This window comes from Nannobrachium achirus, assembly GCF_963921795.1.
Source record: "Nannobrachium achirus genome assembly, chromosome: 7".
Lineage (NCBI taxonomy): Eukaryota > Metazoa > Chordata > Actinopteri > Myctophiformes > Myctophidae > Nannobrachium > Nannobrachium achirus.
Genome location: NC_137816.1, coordinates 6656776 through 6676588, shown reverse-complemented (window position 1 = coordinate 6676588; position 19813 = coordinate 6656776). Strand labels below are relative to the sequence as shown.

At 44.0% G+C, this 19813-nt stretch overlaps 1 protein-coding gene across 1 annotated transcript in view; it reads left to right on the top strand.

Annotated features, from left to right (window-relative positions):
- Positions 1-19813, top strand: part of adamtsl3 (ADAMTS-like 3) — a gene marked incomplete at both ends in the record, with an annotated part of 420411 nt that overhangs the window by 279371 nt on the left and 121227 nt on the right. Inside the window, one exon of the mRNA XM_080729421.1 lies at positions 911-1148. Within this exon, the coding sequence (XP_080585547.1) occupies positions 911-1148 (238 nt within the window). The remainder of the gene's footprint in view (positions 1-910; positions 1149-19813) is intronic.

Here is a 19813-nt window from a genome sequence, read left to right as displayed (position 1 = left end):
GCGTTTATCGTGCGCATAAATATAACGATTGCATTCACCACGGCTACGTAACTCGCGCGCATAAATATAACGATTGCATTCACCACGGCTACGTAACTCGCGCGGCCGGCGGAGCACCGCGGCGCTCGGGCGCGAAGAGCAGGACCAAGGTCCGCTGGCCTTCGCGCCGCTTGCAATGTCGTGGACAATAACTGTGACATATAACCATTGTATAGCTAAAAATAAGAAGGCTACTCTGTTTCCTTAACGAGACGGCAGAAGATCACTACGGTAGGAGACCCGGGCAGTACATTTGCGTTTGCCTTATCAGCGTTTGCCTTACCGGCGTTTGACTTAGAGGGATTTCCCCACAGTATGTCCATGTACGGGTCCATTTGGTTCCAATTTGACACTCTCAGAGTTACAGACCTGTAATGGTCATTTAGTTCTAGCTCTTAATGCCCTCGTCTACTCATTTTGTATGTCCATGGCAAAAATAGAATTTTAAGAAAAATGTCCACCACAACCCCGCATGGAGATGACCTGCTTTTATTTATCAGGATGATTTATGTAAATCTTTGAATACATATATTCTTTTAAAGCGAACATTTTTAACTAAAATCTTTGCTTCTGGAGGTCCCTGGAACAAAATATTTTGAGATGGGGGATCAGCGGGCCGAATGCATATAAATTGGGGGGTCCTTGACATGAAATGGTTTGAGCACCACTGATATAGAAACATAGATTTTTTCAGAAAACTGTTGTGATTTAAAATACAGTTTTAGAGTCAGCCTCAGGTCTTAATAGTCTTATTAACATGTTCTTATTTTTACTGCAGTGTTGTTAGACAGTCTTTACTTTAGAGATCACGGGGAAGCCAAGCATAGGAAGTCACTACTTGTTCTGGACATGCCTTTGATCTCTTCAACAGGCAGACTGGCCAACTGGTCCGAACGCTCTGCGGAGAAACTTGCGAGTAGACCTGGGATCATCAGACAGAAGCAGCACCTCCTGACGACCTTCCAGAAGAACGTCAACGTCACCGTTGGACACACCGCCTTCCTCACCAACGCCACGCGCTCCCTAGTCCTGCTCTGTCCCACACAGGGAGTCCCACAGCCCAGAATAAACTGGACCAAAGACAGAGCTTCTCTGAAGCGCACCGCCAGGTATAGCTACAGCATCACAATACAAACATGTCACACGCACTCGCACACGCACGCACGCGCACGCACGCACGCACGCACGCACGCACGCACGCACGCACGCACGCACGCACGCACGCACACACACACACACACACACACACACACATGCATTTAACATCCTTATTTGCATTCAAATTTAACAAGAAAGTCTTGAACACAAGCAGTAGTAGATGCACAAACTCCTCCATATACCGTATGGCAACTGCCAATTATACTCAACAGAATTTAGTCAATGTCTTAGCTCTTGGCTTGGGCTTTCCTGAAATCACAATTAATGTATGGACATTACCGAGGCTAAAATGGTCACTTTTCTACTATCTTCACAACAACAACAACAACAACAACAACAACAACAACAACAACAACAACAACTAATGAATTAGCTGTAAAGGCATCATTCTCATAATTGCACATTTTGAACATGGTAGTTGAAACACAAGAGAGCTTATAGATTTTGGCAGATGATGAAACTTAATAACTAATATAACAACAGATACAATATTTGACTGAGTTTCAGTAACTGTATTGTGGTCATGTAACAGACAGTGAGGAGGAAACATATTAGGGTACCACAGAGAAAGACTGAGTCTGATTGGATGGACCTGTAATCTGGCTTTGACTGTAAAAGTGACCTCATCAACTGCATAATCTTTTAATATCATATGAGAGACAGCAGGAAGGCAAGCTAGCTTTCCTTATAGTTTTAAACCAGTCCAGTGTTGTTGTTGTTGTTTTTGCTGTTGTAACATTACCAGTAAGCCTCCCTAATCGGGAGATAAGCGACCTTCAGGTCGCATGCAACCTCATGGCGTGCTAGAAGAGGGGCATGTGAGAAATCAGGGGCGGAGGTTGTGGTTTGCCAGCCAAGGAGTGTGTGTGTGCAACGTAGTAGCCCTTACTGAAATCAAACAGTTGGTAATAATGTCATCATAAACTGCTACAGTGTCCGAGTCCGGTCAAATCCAGTGCAGGGATACTCCAGTTCTCACACAGAGGTCATTGAGCAGGGACGTGCTGGGCCCCTGATTCAGCCCGGGAAAAAGAGTTGGAGAGGCCCTCATTGCGCGCTATAGATAGAGATCTCTCTCTCTCTAGCGCTGCTGCTACTCAAAGATTTGCCATTTCAGATCATGACAAGTGACACGCCAGTGGACCAATTTCATGAGTTATATTTTGTCGTTGTTGGGTGGAAACCTGGTATGTCCAAAACCGTTTGTTTTGTATTTATCATTAAAAAATGATTTAAACTAGTGAAAACAGCCGATCTACAAGCACACAACGCCTCGCGGTGCGAGGCGTTGTGTGCTTGTAGATCGGCTGTTTTCACTACTTTTTGTGCAACGCCCTTGTATGATGAAGCAGGGCTTTGCTTTGGAAAAAAAATTACAAATTTGAAACTTGGAGATACAAGGTTTCTGCCCGACAGTGACGATATATATACTTTGTTGGCTGCCCAGCCCCCAAAATGGAACAAAGGCCGACATTTTATTTGTATTTTTTTCCTAATGACCGGCCGGGAATGAACCAGCCGTTCGGGAGTTGTCCCGCTTTTCCCAATGGCCAGCACGTCCCTGTCATTGAGGTCAGGCCAGTCTGACGACACCCCAAACTTAATTTTAAGGTTGTTTTTTTCTTCTGAACCCCAGGAAACGTGGCTCGCCTTCCCTTGCCAGGGGCACTTCTTTACGCCGTTTCATATCTAGAAACAGAGAAGATCTAGCGAGTTCCCTGGCAGTTTTGTCATCACTGTTTATGGTGCTTATCAAGTGAGCCAGCCTTGTGGCGTTGTACAGATGTGCTGTTTCAAGTCTTCATGCTTTACTGCTCTTTTCCTGAAGATTTCCTGCCAATGCATTTTTTCCACAGGTTTCTGTCCCTGTTTTCAAAACAAATGCATTTGCAGGAAATAGAGATGTCCCGATCACGTTTTTTTGCTCCCGATCCCGATCACATATTTTTGCTCCAGATTCGATCCCAATCCTTCCCGATCTGATCTTTCGGCAAGCTTCTTTTTTTACTTAGTGTATCAAAACAAATAAAAAATAAAGCTCATCAGCTTATATATTTTTCAAATATATAAAGACAAGGTGTTTCCCGGTCTTTTTCTCCAGATTCCGATCTTTCTAAATCGGCCCGATCAATCTGATCGGGGCATCCCTAGCAGGAAATTCTAATTCTAATTCTTATGGAGAATGGAGCGTAAACCTGCAAATGGCAAGAAACCACTCCATTCCCATTGAAAAGCAGAATCCACCTTCATAGTTAGATTTTTTTTTTAAACATCCCCCCCCCCCTCCCCCACACAAATTGGTCTAGATTTAAACTTAAAAGTCAGAGAAGGTCATAAAAAATAGCAAAAAATGCTGATCTACAAGCTCAGTGTTCTGCAAATCCACTGCAAATCTACTGTCTTTCCAATGGCAGGACGTGTGAAGATTTGAAATGGCACATCTGTATATTCCCTCCACGTTTGGGACACCAACCCCTCCTCCCCCCTGTTTAGACTGGAAAATAATGTCTCTGGTGGCGTGGGTGTTAAGTACGAACCACTTCCTCACAAATATTTGTGATTTAGTTCACTAAGCGTTTTGCATGCTAGATGGACTTTGGAGAAGAGGTGTTGAATTCTAATAGCGTCCAACGGTTGCAGTGGTGAAGCATTGATCAGGTTCAGCCTAGCTGTAAATGTAGTCAACTTGTTCTTTCCATTGCCCTGCTATATTAAATCTATGACCTAGGTATGTGTAGGCAGTGTTGGGGACGTTAACTAAGTTACATTCTGCTGTAACTTGCTGGTAACTGAGTTACATTCATATTTCTGTAACTCATCAAGTAACTGAGATACTTTTTGGGTAATTTTTGGCTCAAGTTACAAGTTACAAGAAGTTACAAGCGAAGTTATACTTTTACATTTAAGTTTTGTTAAGATTGAAGATCAAATGTCAAATTGTCTTTGTTTTAGGAACACAGATGATAGTAAAGAAAATGTCAACCTTTTTGAAATAAAATAAATCAGTTGAGAGGCATATTTCTGCTGGCATGTGACTTTTTTCGTAGGATATTATATTTTGTTTCATGTACACCAAATGTACATTCTCAAATTAACGCTGAAAAAGTTACTTTTTCTATGTAACTTGAAACTGTATAAGTTACATTTCTCAAGGGGTAGGCTATAACTTTAACTTGATCAAGTTACTCTTCCATGATGAGTTACTTGTAACTGTACAAGTTACACTTTCAAAGTAACTTCCCCAACACTGTGTGTAGGTCTCATGTAGGTCATACATCAATAGGTTCTGAGTTGATGGTAAACGGCAATGTGTGTTCTCGAATGTCCTCATGCACTAATACGGTATGAGAATCAGCGTTGTCCATGTTGTTTAGTCCTGTTGATCGTTTATGTTCTATCTGTCTCTGTACTACTGTAAGTGCCACAGCAATGTCCCAGTATGAACATCATAATTGGCAGTGAAGTGTTTCTACAGTTGAGAGGAGGTCCACTCTGCTCAAGTGTATTTTTCTTTATACTAGCGGACAATAGATAGCAGAGAGAGTTATGAAGTATAGGGACACGGAGGAAGAGATGGCTTTGGAAGAATTCACAATAACAAGAGTACTGTACAGTACATCTCTCAATAGAGGAGAGGGTCTTAACCTATCCATCAGATCCATGGGTGGACACACACACACACACATACGCATACGCACGCACACAGCGTGATACAGTATATTCCAACCTAGTAGCTCAACTGTCAACAGCCTTGCTCAGTATTGTTTGATGTAAGCATTACAGGTATGAACAGTGAATCCCTTTTTGCACAACTCTTGCTGATGCATATTTACCACAGTCAAGGCCTAAGCCAGAGATATTGTCAGCTAAACATGGCTTCTGAGCAATTCAGTTGTTTTATACTCTGAAAGGTGTGACCACGTGTTCATGGGAATGAAAATCAAAACACAGTATTACAAGCAAATAATAAGCTGAAGACCACAAAGCCTGTTACGGTATGTGTGGAAATAACACCCAAGATCATTCAAAAATAATACTGCACTGTAATAAACCGGAGACGTGCCCTGGCAGCCAGTGCCATGAAAACACCCTGGAGGCCGCTGGAGACACCACTCCATATCAAGAGAGACCACATTAAGGCTCTATAACACCTCAGTCCTTACCATCCTTCTCTACGGAGCAGAAACTTGGCCTCTTAACAAGACCCTGGCTGCCAGAATCGATGGCTTTGACAACAGAGCGCTGCGCTCAATAGAGGGGATAAAATGGCAAGATATGGTCTCTCAACATCATGCTGCGGGAACGCACCCAACAGCCCCCCCTGTGTCCCGTCTGGCAGCAGGTATGGCCACCTCAAAGGACTCCCCCCTGATCACCCTACTCACGCTATACTCCACTTCCAACCAAAAGACGCTGGCTGGAAACGAGATGGATCGATGCCATCACCAGGGATCTGAGAGCCTGTCGAGTCCCTACTAGCACTGGACTGACCCAAATGGCGAAGGATGGTGAAACTCAGGGGCGTCACACCAAATTCTGGGCCCTGGGTACAAGGATTCACTGAGGGCCCCCCCATGAATGTTAACTATTGAAAAATAGCAGATATACAAGCTCACAGCGTGGCACCGAGTGCCGCGCTGCGAGCTTGTAGATCTGCTATTTTTGAAAAATTGTGAAAATGTTGTGCAAGAAACCTATGTTTCCATGTCAGTGGTGCTCAAACTTCTTCATGTCAAGGACCCCCAAGATGATATGTATTTGGCCACGGAACCCCATCTCAAAATATTTCGTTTCAGGGACCCCCCAGAAGCAAAGTTTGAGTTACGAATGTTTGCTTTAAAAACATATAGGCCTATTCAAAGATTTGCACACATGTTCACGACTTTTCAAAAATAGCAGATCTACAGAGCTTGTATATCTGCTATTTTTCAATAGCTAAAGTTACTAGGGCCCCTCCACCTTGGGCCCTAGTAACTCAGTCCCACTTTCCCCCCCTTGTGACGCCCCTGGTGAAGCTGATTGGCTCTACGCATGGCGTCGCCCCAGCCGCCGAGCAAGAGACCTGATGATGACGATGATGATGATGGGTATTTGTAACTCTGCTGAAGTGAATATTTTGCAACAGAAATAAAAAAAAAAGGCAAAAGAAGACAAAATAAGATAGATATTACAAATCTACAAGGTGAAAAGTACATACAGAACCTCTGCTGTGTTTCTGTTTCTGTGTGGGAAACATTGTGCCGTGATTTCTTCCCCCCAAGACATAATCGTCAGGTATTATGATTATACTTGGAGGAAGTTTTTTTTCTTCAAAAAAAAGTGTACGAAAAGCAACCCATCTTTTTTTTCTTCTTTCAAACACCGCCCTCTGCTGTTTTTTTATCCTCCACGGAATCCATTCTTCTGTTCAAGAATGGCTTCTGCATTGCATACTGTATTTTCCACATTTTTGCAGACTGAGTCACATAACAATCTGCTAAGCACCCTCGTCTTCCCATGGAAAAGGGGTGCCATGGCATTGGTCCGAAGGTTCATTAGTCCGAAGGTTCATTAGTCCGAAGGTTCATTAGTCCGAATTTGTTAAGAATACTATGCCTATCTCTAACCCTAACCCTAACCCTAACCCTAACCTTAGTAACCTTAAGGCTTGTCTATACTTCGACCGAAATGTTCGGTGAGTTGTGTTTTCCGACGTGCAAATTTCCGAACTCTCATTCGGTCTAATGCTTTTCAGAAGTTACGAGGAATATAATTTCATGGTCGAAAAGGACCTTTTGACCGAAATCTTCGGTTTCGGTCGAAGTATGGAGAGCCCTTTAGACTTGTGAGCCGTCCCCTGGAAGAGGAACTCAATTCATTTACTTAAGTAAAGGCATCAATACTGCAATGTAGAAATACTCTGTTACAAGTAAAAGTCCGGAACTAAACGTGTACTTTAAAGTTCAAAAGTATTGCTATCAAAATGTACTTAAAGTACCAACAGTAGAAAGTACTCATTATGCAGAATGTCCCATTTCACAAGTTTTGATAAAGAAAAAAATGGAAATACTACAGTAAAGTAAAAATCACACTCGTGTGAACTGAGCGGTGGTGTGTGTGTGTGTGTGTGTGTGTGTGTGTGTGTGTGTGTGTGTGTGTGTGTGTGTGTGTGTGTGTGTGTGTGTGTGTGTGTGTGTGTGTGTGTGCAACAGCGCCCCTCCTTTAACATGTGTGGTCAGAAAAGGTTACTGCAGGCTACGGACACGGAGACAGACAGACAGACATACAGACAGACAGACAGACAGACAGACAGACAGACAGACAGACAGACAGACCCACACACACGGCCACGTATAGGAGCGTTGTGACCACCGCTCAAAAATACATCAAAATTGTACTTACGTACAGTACTTACTTTACACCACTGGTTCTTTTCCAGATTATTATAATTTTTAATGTTTTTATTTTTTTCACTACCCTCTGCCCTGGATGGGGCACTCTTGTCTAGACTACAGTATTTCCGTATATTCAACAGATGGTCCGATAGGATTCAGACGGTATGGAATGCAGCCAAAGGAAATGCACAATGAGTTTGGGGTTGGCACATATCAGCATATTTCAGGCCAGCCTGGCATCAGTGGTAATTCCCAAGGCAGGGTGAGCGATGACACTGCAATATGCAAAACAACGTAAGTTATTTAAATTGCTGTAACTGTACACACTCAGCAGCTTTTTGAAACGTCTTCTATTTAGGATGCAGGAAGGCGAGGTTGCATGTGTTAACCCTGCAAGGCCCAGCGTTGCTTTTTGGCAACGTTTTTTAAATATTTTTTTAAAAAATGTTATAATTAGTTTTCCTGTTCTTTTTTCACATTAACATCATTAAATCCTATTGTTTAGTATTACAATGCCATTGGCCACGATGTTTGCATATAAATACGCCCCACAGAGGCTGACATTCACACTTCCCAGAGAAGTTGAAATTCCAGCGTCTGGACGAACAACATCTCACTTTTTTAACTGAAGCTATTCCTCACAAAAAGTAAAGTAAAATGCCTGTAATATTGTTTTTCGTGATCATTAGAATGTCTAGAACATGTACATGTGTTATTATTGTGAAAAATATCCCCAAAATGCAAATTGGAGCATGATTTATGATTTATGGCTATAAAACCTTATTATTAATTTTTTAACATTACATTTTCCTGTGATTAGGACTCCTACAACACCATCTGATTTTTTTCAATTTCTTTTGGCCAGTAGAAATTAATTCGGGCCTTGCAGGGTTAAACCACTGGCGCAGGCAGTTAGGCCACACAAATAAATAATGCATTCAATCTGATCAATTTTCACTGACGTTTGTTTGTTCGGAAGAATAGTACAGAGGAACCGTACACACATCCTCTGGGTTATGATGCACATGTTTATCAGCCTAGAGGACACAATGAGATGCATAGCATTTAGAGTGATTTACAACCCGAACGCAGCTATCGAGTTTCTGCCTCCGCCAGGAGCTGAGGTTTCCTGTGAATATTGATGACCTTCGGATTGGCATTTAACGGTGAGAGAATGCACCAGACCACACGCGGAGTGAGGGCTTACATTGTAACATTTCTAGCCCAATTAAAATGCAGCGCCCTCTATTCCGAGGAAAAGCAACTCCGGCACGAAGCGTTGGTTGAGGTTTTGAGAGTTGTCACTCGCATCGGCTCTCATGTGTGGAGCGGGCCAGGGGCGTCACAAGGGGTAGGAAAGTGGGACTGAGTTACTGGGGCCCAAGGTGGAGGGGCCCTAATAACTTTATCTATTGAAAAATAGCAGATATACAAGCTCACAGCGCGGCACCGAGTGCCGCGCTGCGAGCTTGTAGATCTGCTATTTTTTGAAAAGGTGTGAAAATGTGTGAAAATCTTTGAATATATGTATTTTTTAAGCGAACATTTCCAACTCAAATTTTGCTTCTGGGGGGTCCCTGGAACTAAATATTTTGAGATCGGGGTCCGTGGCCAAATACACATCATCTTGGGGGTCCTTGACATAGGTTTCTTGCACACATTTTCACGATTTTTCAAAAATAGCAGATATACAAGCTCGCAGCGCGGCACTCGGTGCCGCGCTGTGAGCTTGTATATCTGCTATTTTTCAATAGTTAACATTCATGGGGGGCCCGCAGTGAATCCTTGTACCCAGAATTTGGTGTGACGCCCCTGGAGCAGGCACTTTCATATGGAAGCCATCAGCGCTTTGCTCCCGGCCCTGCCAATCACACACGGCTCTGACTGACTGCTCCAAAGAGAGCGTGTTCCCCCCCCCCCCCCTCTCCGATCCCTCGCACGACATGCCCTATTCTTGATTTCTCCGATATCCAATCTCCTTAACAGGCGGTGACAGCCCCTGGACTGAGCGCTGTTATTGTGTTGTGAGCTCAAAAGCGCACGACTGCGCCAGCGCTGCCTTGGGTTCGTCGGAAAGCTGCTAAACATGCTAGGGTCGGCGTACGTGGTCTCGTATGCGGCACGGAGGAGCTGCTGGGAGCGCAAGCGAGAGGCCAAGGGACGTGCTGGGCCTCTGATTCAGCCCGGGAAAAAAGAGTTGGAGAGGCCCTCATTGCGCGCTATAGAGAGAGATCTCTCTCTATAGCGCTGCTGCTACTCAAAGATTTGCCATTTCAGATCATGACAAGTGACAAGCCAGTGGGCCAATTACATGAGTTATATTTTGTCGTTGTCGGGTGGAGACCTTGTATGTCCAAAACCGTTTGTTTTGTATTTATCATTTAAAAAATGATTTAAACTAGTGAAAACAGCCGATCTACAAGCTTGTGTGTGCTCGTAGATCTGCTGTTTTCACTACTTTTGTGCGACGGCCTTGTATGATGAAGCAGGTCTTTGCTTTGCAAAGACCTGCAAATTTGAGACTTGGAGATACAAGGTTTCTGCCCGACAGTGACGATTTACTTTGTTGGCCTCCCAGCCCCCAAAATGGAACAATTTTCTTTTTTTTTTCTTTTTCTAATGGCCGGCCTGGACCGGCCGGGAATGAACCGGCCGTTCGGGTGTCGTCCCGCTTTTCCCAATGACCAGCACGTCCCTGGCTGGGAGCGTGAGGCCTCTCCACATCGCTGAATGAATGAATGAATGGCACTCTGGTGAAACTCTGCAGCGCTCAACCCAGAGCACGCGTGGTGAGAGCCATTTTGTTTCCTTATCCTGTTGTCTTCTCAGCCATATACCTGTAGCTGAGTGGTCAGTGAGCCCTGTCTGGGAAGCCACGAGGCCCAGGTTGTCCCAGGTTCGATTCCAGGCTGGGCCAGCAATGTGTCGATTTGTGTGTGTGTGTCCCTGAGCAAGACTCTTGTTCCCTATAATTGCTCCCCGAGTGCCATGGAAAGGCTGCTCTCTGCTCCTAGTTGTTACAGGAAGGGTAAATGCAGAGGACACGTTTCACGTATGTGCAAATACACAGTGACAGACAAACACCCCAAGGAGTGGGGGCTATTCTATCTGTCTGTCTGCCTGCCTTTCTTCTGTCTGTCTGCCTGCCTGCCTGCCTACCTACCTACATGTACTGTACCTACCTACCTACCTACTTAGGGTATCTACGGACACACGTCCTCAGCGCACCCATAGAGTTTTTGTTCTGATTCCTTCTCATGATGGCACACGCTACAGATGCTCATGAATTACTGTATACTCTCTCTCTTTGTGTGTGTGTGTGTGTGTGTGTGTGTGTGTGTGTGTGTGTGTGTGTGTGTGTGTGTGTGTGTGTGTGTGTGTGTGTGTGTGTGTGTGTGTGTGTGTGTGTGTGTGTGTGTGTGCGTGCGTGCGTGCGTGCGTGCGTGTGTTTGACTGGCATAATCAGCTCTGAACAATGACCACCGGGGAGGGAATACTGAGAGTGCAAAAACACTAAGAGACAGAGTTCATTGAAATTCACAAACATGGCGGAGAGAGGAGCTCTCTACTCTCGTGGCTCAAGTCCTCTTGCCCTTGACTCCATCTTATCAAAGCAATAACCCATTTAAGTGTGATAACAGTGGGAGTGTTGTTAGTGTTGTGATGCACTGCATGTGCTGAGTTTGACCTTTTTATTGACCCACTGTCAACAAAAAGCAACAGTTCTCTGTTCCTCTTTAGGCAGCCAACCACACTACAGTGTGTAGGCCAGGGGTTTCCAAAGTGGGTGACGGGGCACCCTGGGGTGCCGCGACGGCAGTCCAGGGGTGCCGCGAGATCATTTGATAATATTTGGAATTTATTTGGACACTTGAAAAAATATTTAGTATCATGTTAAACTTGAAGTACAAAGTTATTTTCAGTCAGTTCTAACCAAAATGGCTATTATCTCGACGTTTTCCTCGCAACATAATCACTAAAATATCGTCACTGTTGGGCAGAAACCCGAAACCCATTTTATAGATGATGACTACAAAACAAACGGTTTTGGACATACAAGATTTCCACCCGACAACGACGATATGCTATAAATATAAGGAAAATATAAGGAAAGTTATAATGCAGGGGTGCCTCGGATTAAAAAAATATTTACGGGGTGCCCTGAGACAAAAAAAGTTTGGGAACCCCTGGTGTAGGCCCCCTGTTGTATTTAGTTTGTTTTATTACCAGCAAGACGTTGCGCACATGGGCGTGTGCACATGGGCATGTGCTGCACACATCCGCCTGGGTGACAGCAGAATGCTGGTCGAGCGCTGGCGCTTTGGCATGGGATCAACTTTGACCAAAAAATGCACAGACCTGGTTATTTTCCCAAATATGGAGATGACTGACGTCTGACATCATAGATGTTTGATGTCAGAGACCACATGAGACTGACACAATATGTCCATATTTGGGCATAACCCGGTTATGGGCTTAATATTGATGACATCAGGGATCTCCTGAGATAGCAAGGAATATATATATATACTGTATATGTCACGGTTTGTTAGAGAAACAGGACGGTCGAGAAACGGAGCACTCGTGGTGCCGCACGGGGCGGAACAAGCGGTCGCCCACAACAACGTCCTCCAGTCGGAGCCACTCGATTGTCCACGACATTGCAAGCGGCGCGAAGGCCAGCGGACCTTGGTCCTGCTCTTCGCCCCCGAGCGCCGCAGGCACGAGTGGCCGCGAAGAGCGGGCCAGGGCCGCGCGGCCGGCGGAGCGCCGCGCGAGTTACGAAGCCGTGGTGAATGCAATCGTTATATTTATGCCCAGGCCGTAAGGCCTGGGCAAGCCCACGATAAACGCTCATAGTAAGCTAATGGCTAAGCTAATGGCTAAGCTAATGGCTAAACATCGCCCAGCTAGGCTAGTAAATAAAGAAAGAGAGTCGCAAACGAGTGACGTCAGCGCCTGCACTAGTGAATGGCTGTCTATGGGCTGTCGTCGCCATCTGGTGGTGATTAGTGTGTGGTGAACGACAAAACAAGCGCTCTTACTCTTACCGTCCTGAGTTACCCAAACATACTGTAACATATATATATATATATATATACTGTATATATACCAGTAAGACTCCCTAATCGGGAGATAAGCGACCGTTGGTCGCTTATCTCCACAAATAGGCCAAAAGTTTGTTTTACCAATTATCAAGACATACGGGCAGTTGACAGTTTGCCATGGTTACTCATTGAAGTTGAATCTCCATATATGGAGATAACCTACGCATCACACTAAGTCTGACCTCACCAGCCCATATTTGGGCATGAGCAACTTATGTCTCCATATATGGAGATATGATGACATCACACAGTCCTCAGCCGATCATGTGGCGTGATGTCATACAATACACAAACGAGCCCTACGACTCAGACCTTATCGCCAGGGTTGGCTTATAGCAGATATATCTTCTGCACACTGTGACGCATGCACGCACAGGATCTGCAGGTTTTTATAGTAAATGTCACAATTATTATTATTCCATAGCAAAACGGTGCAGTCGCTTTCTTTACGAGACTCAAGTTATTCATCATTTCCGATTTAAATCAGAGAAAAGAGAAAATCCTATTTCTCTTTTTCCCTATTGGCATCATAGCAGGTTTGGAACACATGGCCAATAATGGATTTGGAATGGGGTCTCGAATGGATCACATCTACCGCCTAGTCGGATGTAGATGTGGGTCAGCAAAGCATGAATGAAAACATCTGCTCCACTGTGTATCTACAGCATACGTGGGTCTACTAACTCCATTGTGTGTTTGACTGGCGTACTCACGTTCTGTCCTGACCAGGTTCAATGTGATCTCTGCCCCACTACTACAAAGCCAAGTTATTGCTGTTCCCAGGGCTGTGAGCATACATTTTCCATGCTCTAATGGTTTATATGTTCCTTGCTAGATCCAACAGCCCACGTAATAAGCTGCGTTGGCCTCAATGGCCCTCTCCCTTTTTGGCTTAACCAGCTGATCCAGCCTGACTGACTGACTGACTGATGAAGTTCAGCACTGGTCGGCCAGTTGGCCTAACAACAGACTAGCCAATCGCAGGGCAATTGTTCCTCCAGGCTATGGGATGTATCCACAGTTGGCCTAATGACTAATTCACTGATATGATTGCAGATCATAGAGTTATTATACAGTATAGACCTTTTCCAGAGTGCTGCCGTGTAGCTGCGGTGCACAGCCACACACATAAGTGCCGTTTGACACGGAAGATATGGTTGCCGCTCAGAGAAATCGGTCTATAAACTAGAGGGTGGATAGCCCCGCCCCCAGCCATTTCATTTCAAAGTTGCTCAGTTGCGTTTCAAGCGCGCGGAAGAACGCTCTGCTTCTGCGTTCTTCTGTGAGTGCCCAAATGCAGAAGTCTTGAGCACCGAGCAGGTGCACTAGGGTACGCAGTAGCATTAGCATTAGCAAACGCACGCGCAGCAGCGTTTTAACTGCTATCCCAGATTTGACCACCAGGCGACAGCTTGTTACAGATCAATCGCCGTCTCTCCAGGATGTATAGTGAAATAAGTATGAGTCTATAGCGGGGCCTGGCTTGTGAACGCGGCGGTTGGATGTTTTCCTGGGGTACTAACATTGCTAATTAAATATGTGCTTCACTGGAAGCCCTGTTTGAATGAACGTCAACTCCCACTTAAGACTCAAGCAATGCCATGCACCCAATTCAGCCGTGTCTTCTCAACGTTAACTCAAAGCAGACTCAAACAATATTGCACAGAGTAGCGTACACACGCAGCTCAGACCAGTTGATTGTCAAAGAGAGGATATCATGTTGCAAAAAGAAGCAAAAAAGAGAGCAGTATTCTTCTCTGCAGTAAAACAAATCCTGCTGATGGAACTTTATAAGGAGTTCTGACATGTAGCTGACCGTCTCCTTGGGCTATAGGATGTAAACTCGTCACTCTCCGGGAGATGGGATCCAAAAGTCATGGCACTCAACACAAGGATGATGTACAGTAGATCCAACACAAATATGTATGTGCTCCTATTTTTGAGCTGTGATCCTGGAAGGATTTAAGCTCCAACATTTGGCTTTGTCATTTGGCTTTTTGTACATCTGGCCTACAGTACATCTCAGCACAAAGCGCTCAAAGTTTGTTGTCCGGGCTCTGAAGAATCTGAAGGATGTTATTTGTTTCTGTTGCTGTGTATAGTCATGACTGCCAGCTCCCACTTAACGTTGTGTGGGAGTTCAGACTGCTCCAGACCCTACTGAATGACCGCTAGTTTACATAACGTCTTAAGACTGGGTCTGAAGTCTAAGATGTGCAGGTTGTAATTATCAAAGAGGAATATGCGATCTCCCACAATGCAACAGCACATCCTAAAGCTAAAGATAGGCCTAGATTTCCCCTTGGGCTCAACCTTCATCCATGCAGGAGAAAGTCTTTGGATTGAATTTCCACACATCACCATTGAGCTTGTCACCACCACACATGTACAGATCTCCATTGTAGGCAAAGGCTGAATGACCCCAGCGTCTTTCTGGATGAAGCTGTGCAGAAGGCATGCTCAGACAGCAGTTGGTCTCTGTGGCAAACACTCCGATGCTGTTGAGCTTGGAAAATCCGCAACTGCGGTTTTCCCGGTGAACCTAAGCACAACGGTGGGGGCCGATGGGCAAGGAGGGTCGCGAGCGTATGAGAAACAACTAAAATAAGACCTTAAACCTGGCGAAAACAGTTGCGTGCATTAGTGCAAGATGATGATAAAGGAAATCATTAAATGGAAAACATTAAATTAACTTCTGAAAAGGCTTCTAGGCCTACTAGCCTACAAGTGGAACCGCGATCTTGCCACACGTTGTGGTTGTAATCAATAACACAGACAATATAAATCCTTAGTCTAATAATGGGAAGAAGGGGTTATCATCATTGCCCCAATTCCCCCAAATAACTTTAAAATATCTTGCAATTGGCGACGAGTCTCTTACGAATTCGGCAAGAGTGCCTCTCAATACATAAAGCTATATTATAATCTCTCCATCATCGGCAATAGTCAGTGGTGTGTGTTCCCCACACTCCCACGCCCCCACCGTTGTGTTCAGGTTCACCGGGAAAACCGCAGTCGGACTACAAACATCTTTGTCCCAATGATGGTGGCAGAGTGAAGTACTGAAAGATATCCCACAGTACCTCTGGTGTTGATTACAGACCAGACCATTGTGATAGCGTCCAACATGTAGATTATCTTGTAGGGATCATTAGTGGTTCCAGTCAGCTGTGTGTGTCCTCCATAGATATACTGTCCGAGAAACAGGCTGAATGGAACTGCCTAGCCTAAGGCAGGGGTTTTCAAAGTGGGTGACGGGGCACCCTGGGGTGCCGCGACGGCACATATTTGGAATTTATTTGGACACTTGAAAAAAATATTTAGTATCATTTTAAACTTAAAGTACAAAGTTATTTTCAGTCAGTTCTAACCAAAATGGCTATTATCTCAACGTTTTCCTTGCAGCATAGCACTGTCGGGCAGAAACCTTGTATCTCCAAGTTTCAAATGTGTACGTCTTTTGGTAAAGCAAAGCCCTGCTTCATCATACAAGACTGTTGCACAAAACTAGTGAAATCAGCCGTGTGCTTGTAGATCTGCTGTTTTCACTAGTTTAGTACATTTTATAGATGATAAATACAAAATGAACGGTTTTGGACATACAAGGTTTCCACCCGACAACGACGATATGCTATAAATATAAGGTGCTGGGAGTGAAAATTATAATTCAGGGGTGCCTCGGATTAAAAAGATATTCATGGGGTGCCCTGAAACAAAAAAGTTTGGGAACCCCTGGCCTAAGGAACAGTCCAAGATACCTCCGGCTTGAACCATCTGTGGGTGTCGACATCAAATGCATAAAGAACAAACGTTACAGTCTGGGGAATCCCTCCCCAGATGTAGATGGCATCTTCTATCAGCACAGCTGTGTGGTTAAAACGACCGGAGGGAACCTCAGGGTGACGTTGTCCTCTTCCAGTTGTTACTGGAGGCAACTTCCTCCTGTGCAAAGACACTGTGTTGAAGACGTGGACATCAACAGGGACGTGCTGGCCATTGGGAAAAGCGGGACAACTCCCGAACGGCCGGTTCATTCCCGGCCGGTCCAGGCCGGCAATTATGAAAAAAATCTAAATAAAATGTCGGCCTCGTTCCATTTTGGGGGCTGGGCGTCCAACAAAGTAAATCGTCACTGTCGGGCAGAAACCTCGTATCTCTTTCGCAAAGCAAAGCACCATGCAAGGCCGTTGCACAAAAGTAGTGAAAACAGCAGATCTACAAGCACACAACGCCTCGCGGTGCGAGGCGTTGTGTGCTTGTAGATCGGCTGTTTTCACTAGTTTAAATGATTTTTAAAATGATAAATACAAAACAAACGGTTTTGGACATACAAGGTTTCCACCTGATAACGACAAAATATAACTCATGTAATTGGCCCACTGGCTTGTCACTTGTTATGATCTGAAACGGCAAATCTTTGTGTAGCAGCAGCGCTATAGAGAGATCTCTCTCTATAGCGCGCGCGCAATGAGGGCCTCTCCAACAATTATTCCCGGGCTGAATCAGGGGCCCAGCACGTCCCTGGACATCAATCTGATCCAACTCGTTCCATGCAACTGAATACACCTCGTCTCCCACTGTCACTGCAGTGGGAGAGCCTCACCATGGTCAGATGAGGTTTTGGAGTGGTTCTAACCGCTCCTACATGTGGCTTTGTCTGTTTGTATGTACGTATGTCCCACGCTTGAGTCATTGGCCAAGCTTCATGTGACGCTTAATGAAATTAACTAAAAAGTACCGCTCACTTAACACTGGGTGTGATTATTATTGTTTTTTTCATTCATGTAAACACATTTAGCCTAGGTAGAATTTCAGATGACTTCTTGTAGGGTTTGTGTGGTACATTTCTGTGACTGTCTGGAAGACCAAGTGAGATGTATCTTGTTATACAGTAGCTACTACAACCTGAACCTACAGTCAATAAGGAACATAATTAATTAAATAAATACTTTACGGGTAGTACAGTCAATGGTTGTGCTAAAAGCATAACACAAAAAGCCCCAGGGGGCTTGTTTCCATTGTGGTCCATTGGACTTAATTCATCAGTAAATCATTATAACAGGGTTCCCACAGTCATGAAATTCCTGGAAATATTTTGAAATTAGAAAAATATTTTTCCAGTACTGGAAAAGTTTTGGAATTGATCAAGGGTCCTGGAAGGTCCTGGAAAAAATAACTATGCATTGTCTTTCGTTATTTTGTTTTTGTTAATACTGAAATGACAAATTAAACATTGGCCAAATTGTCAAATATTAGAGGCAGAAATTGTGAAAATAGCAGATCTACATGCTCACTCGCAACGTAAGGCGTTGTGAGCATGTAGATCGGCTATTTTCACAATAAAACCGTGTTATAGAAAATTCCTCAACTCTCTTCAAATATGATTATTTCGGGGGTCACAGCCTGAAAGGTTGAGAACCACTGGCATACACTACCTGTCTTTGGGCACAACCTTTACTTCTGTCCCCAATTGCTTGACTCAATTTGTTACTACTTTAGATTTCCTTATCATATTAGACTCTGACTTTCCTTCTTTACACTCTGATGTCAATTTCACATCACCTTGTTGTCAAAACACAACACAATGTTCAGGTTTGCACACACTTCTCACATAAAATCTCAAAGCATCAATCCACAACACACAAATATTAAAATCTCGGGTAAACATTTAGACCTACAGTCAATAAAATGTTGTGTCTGCATATTTTGTCTATGAGAGAAGTGGGCATACACTGGGTCATTTTACAAAAAGGGAATTGGTTCATTTACCAGAGTAATTGTCATTCATTCAGTGTGTTCCATTTCTATAAGTGTGTTTTCAATTTTGCTCTTCAGTGTTCTGTACATGCTTGGTAGTGTTCAGCCAAAAGCTTAGTTGTGTTTATTCAATGAATGGTAAGTGTGTGTCATGTGAAAATATGGCTGTGTTTACCAAATGAAAACACGAGTTCCATTTTGTGAACATGTTAAGAGATTTGATGGCAAAGAGTTGTTTTGAAAAGGGATGCCAAGCAAGTTTAGCAATTTGTCTGTGATGTTTGGAGTTTTGAAAAAAACGTACAGTTTTGAAAAACGTGTTTTAGCAATCAAAAAAAAAAAAAAAAAAAAAAAAACGGTAAATCCCATTCTCCCATCCAACTCTAAATTCTATTATTTTGTTCAAGGTAGAGCCGAGTGCTCAATCTGATGTCTAGGAGCTTATGTTGTTGCTGCTACGGCCCAATGATGCTCGTCCCCAGGCAATGACACACACACACAGACAGACAGACAGACAGACAGACAGACAGACAGACAGACAGACAGACAGACAGACAGACAGACAGACCTACCAGCTTAAAGCTGGCAGACAGGTGACCAGATTGACGGATGAAAACATAGCCCAAAAAAATACCTAACAACTTTAGAACACAGACATCTTTTATGACTGAGATAATAGAAGACTTTGGTCATCCAACACCACAGTTTTAGTTATGCTTGGGGCTTTTTTCTATGCCTTGATTTTACCTAGTTTATCCCTAGTACACCCATGTGGTTGTTGAGTTGCCTTTAATCTCTCAAGAACAGATTGGGTTGCCTTTGCTGTATTTTATGCCAGCCACTGTTTTTAGAAAAAAGGCTAATGCACACTTCAAAGTTTGGTGACAGGTGTGCAGGACAAAAAGTGCATATAATCAGAAGGAGATCTCTGATAGTGACATCAAAGAAAACTACCGAAACGTAGAATAACGAGCAAACATTTTTTTGGAGGTTCATGACAATGTGCGGGTCCTTTTCTTTGATGTCTCTATCTGAGAGAGAGAGAGAGAGAGAGAGAGAGAGAGAGAGAGAGAGAAATTGAGCAATAAAGCAATCAAGTGTTTATTGTCATTCTGACCCATATTGAGGAAATACAATTATTTCTCCAGTACATTCTTAGGCCAGTTTCTGGTACAGCCCACCAGACTTGTTTCACTGGAACAGATTTGTTGCCTCCATCTCTTTATAGAACAGGCAGCCTCAATCAGTCACGCACACACACACACATACACACACACACACACACACACACACACACACACACACACACACACACACACACACACACACACACACACACACACACACACACACACACACACACACACACACACACAC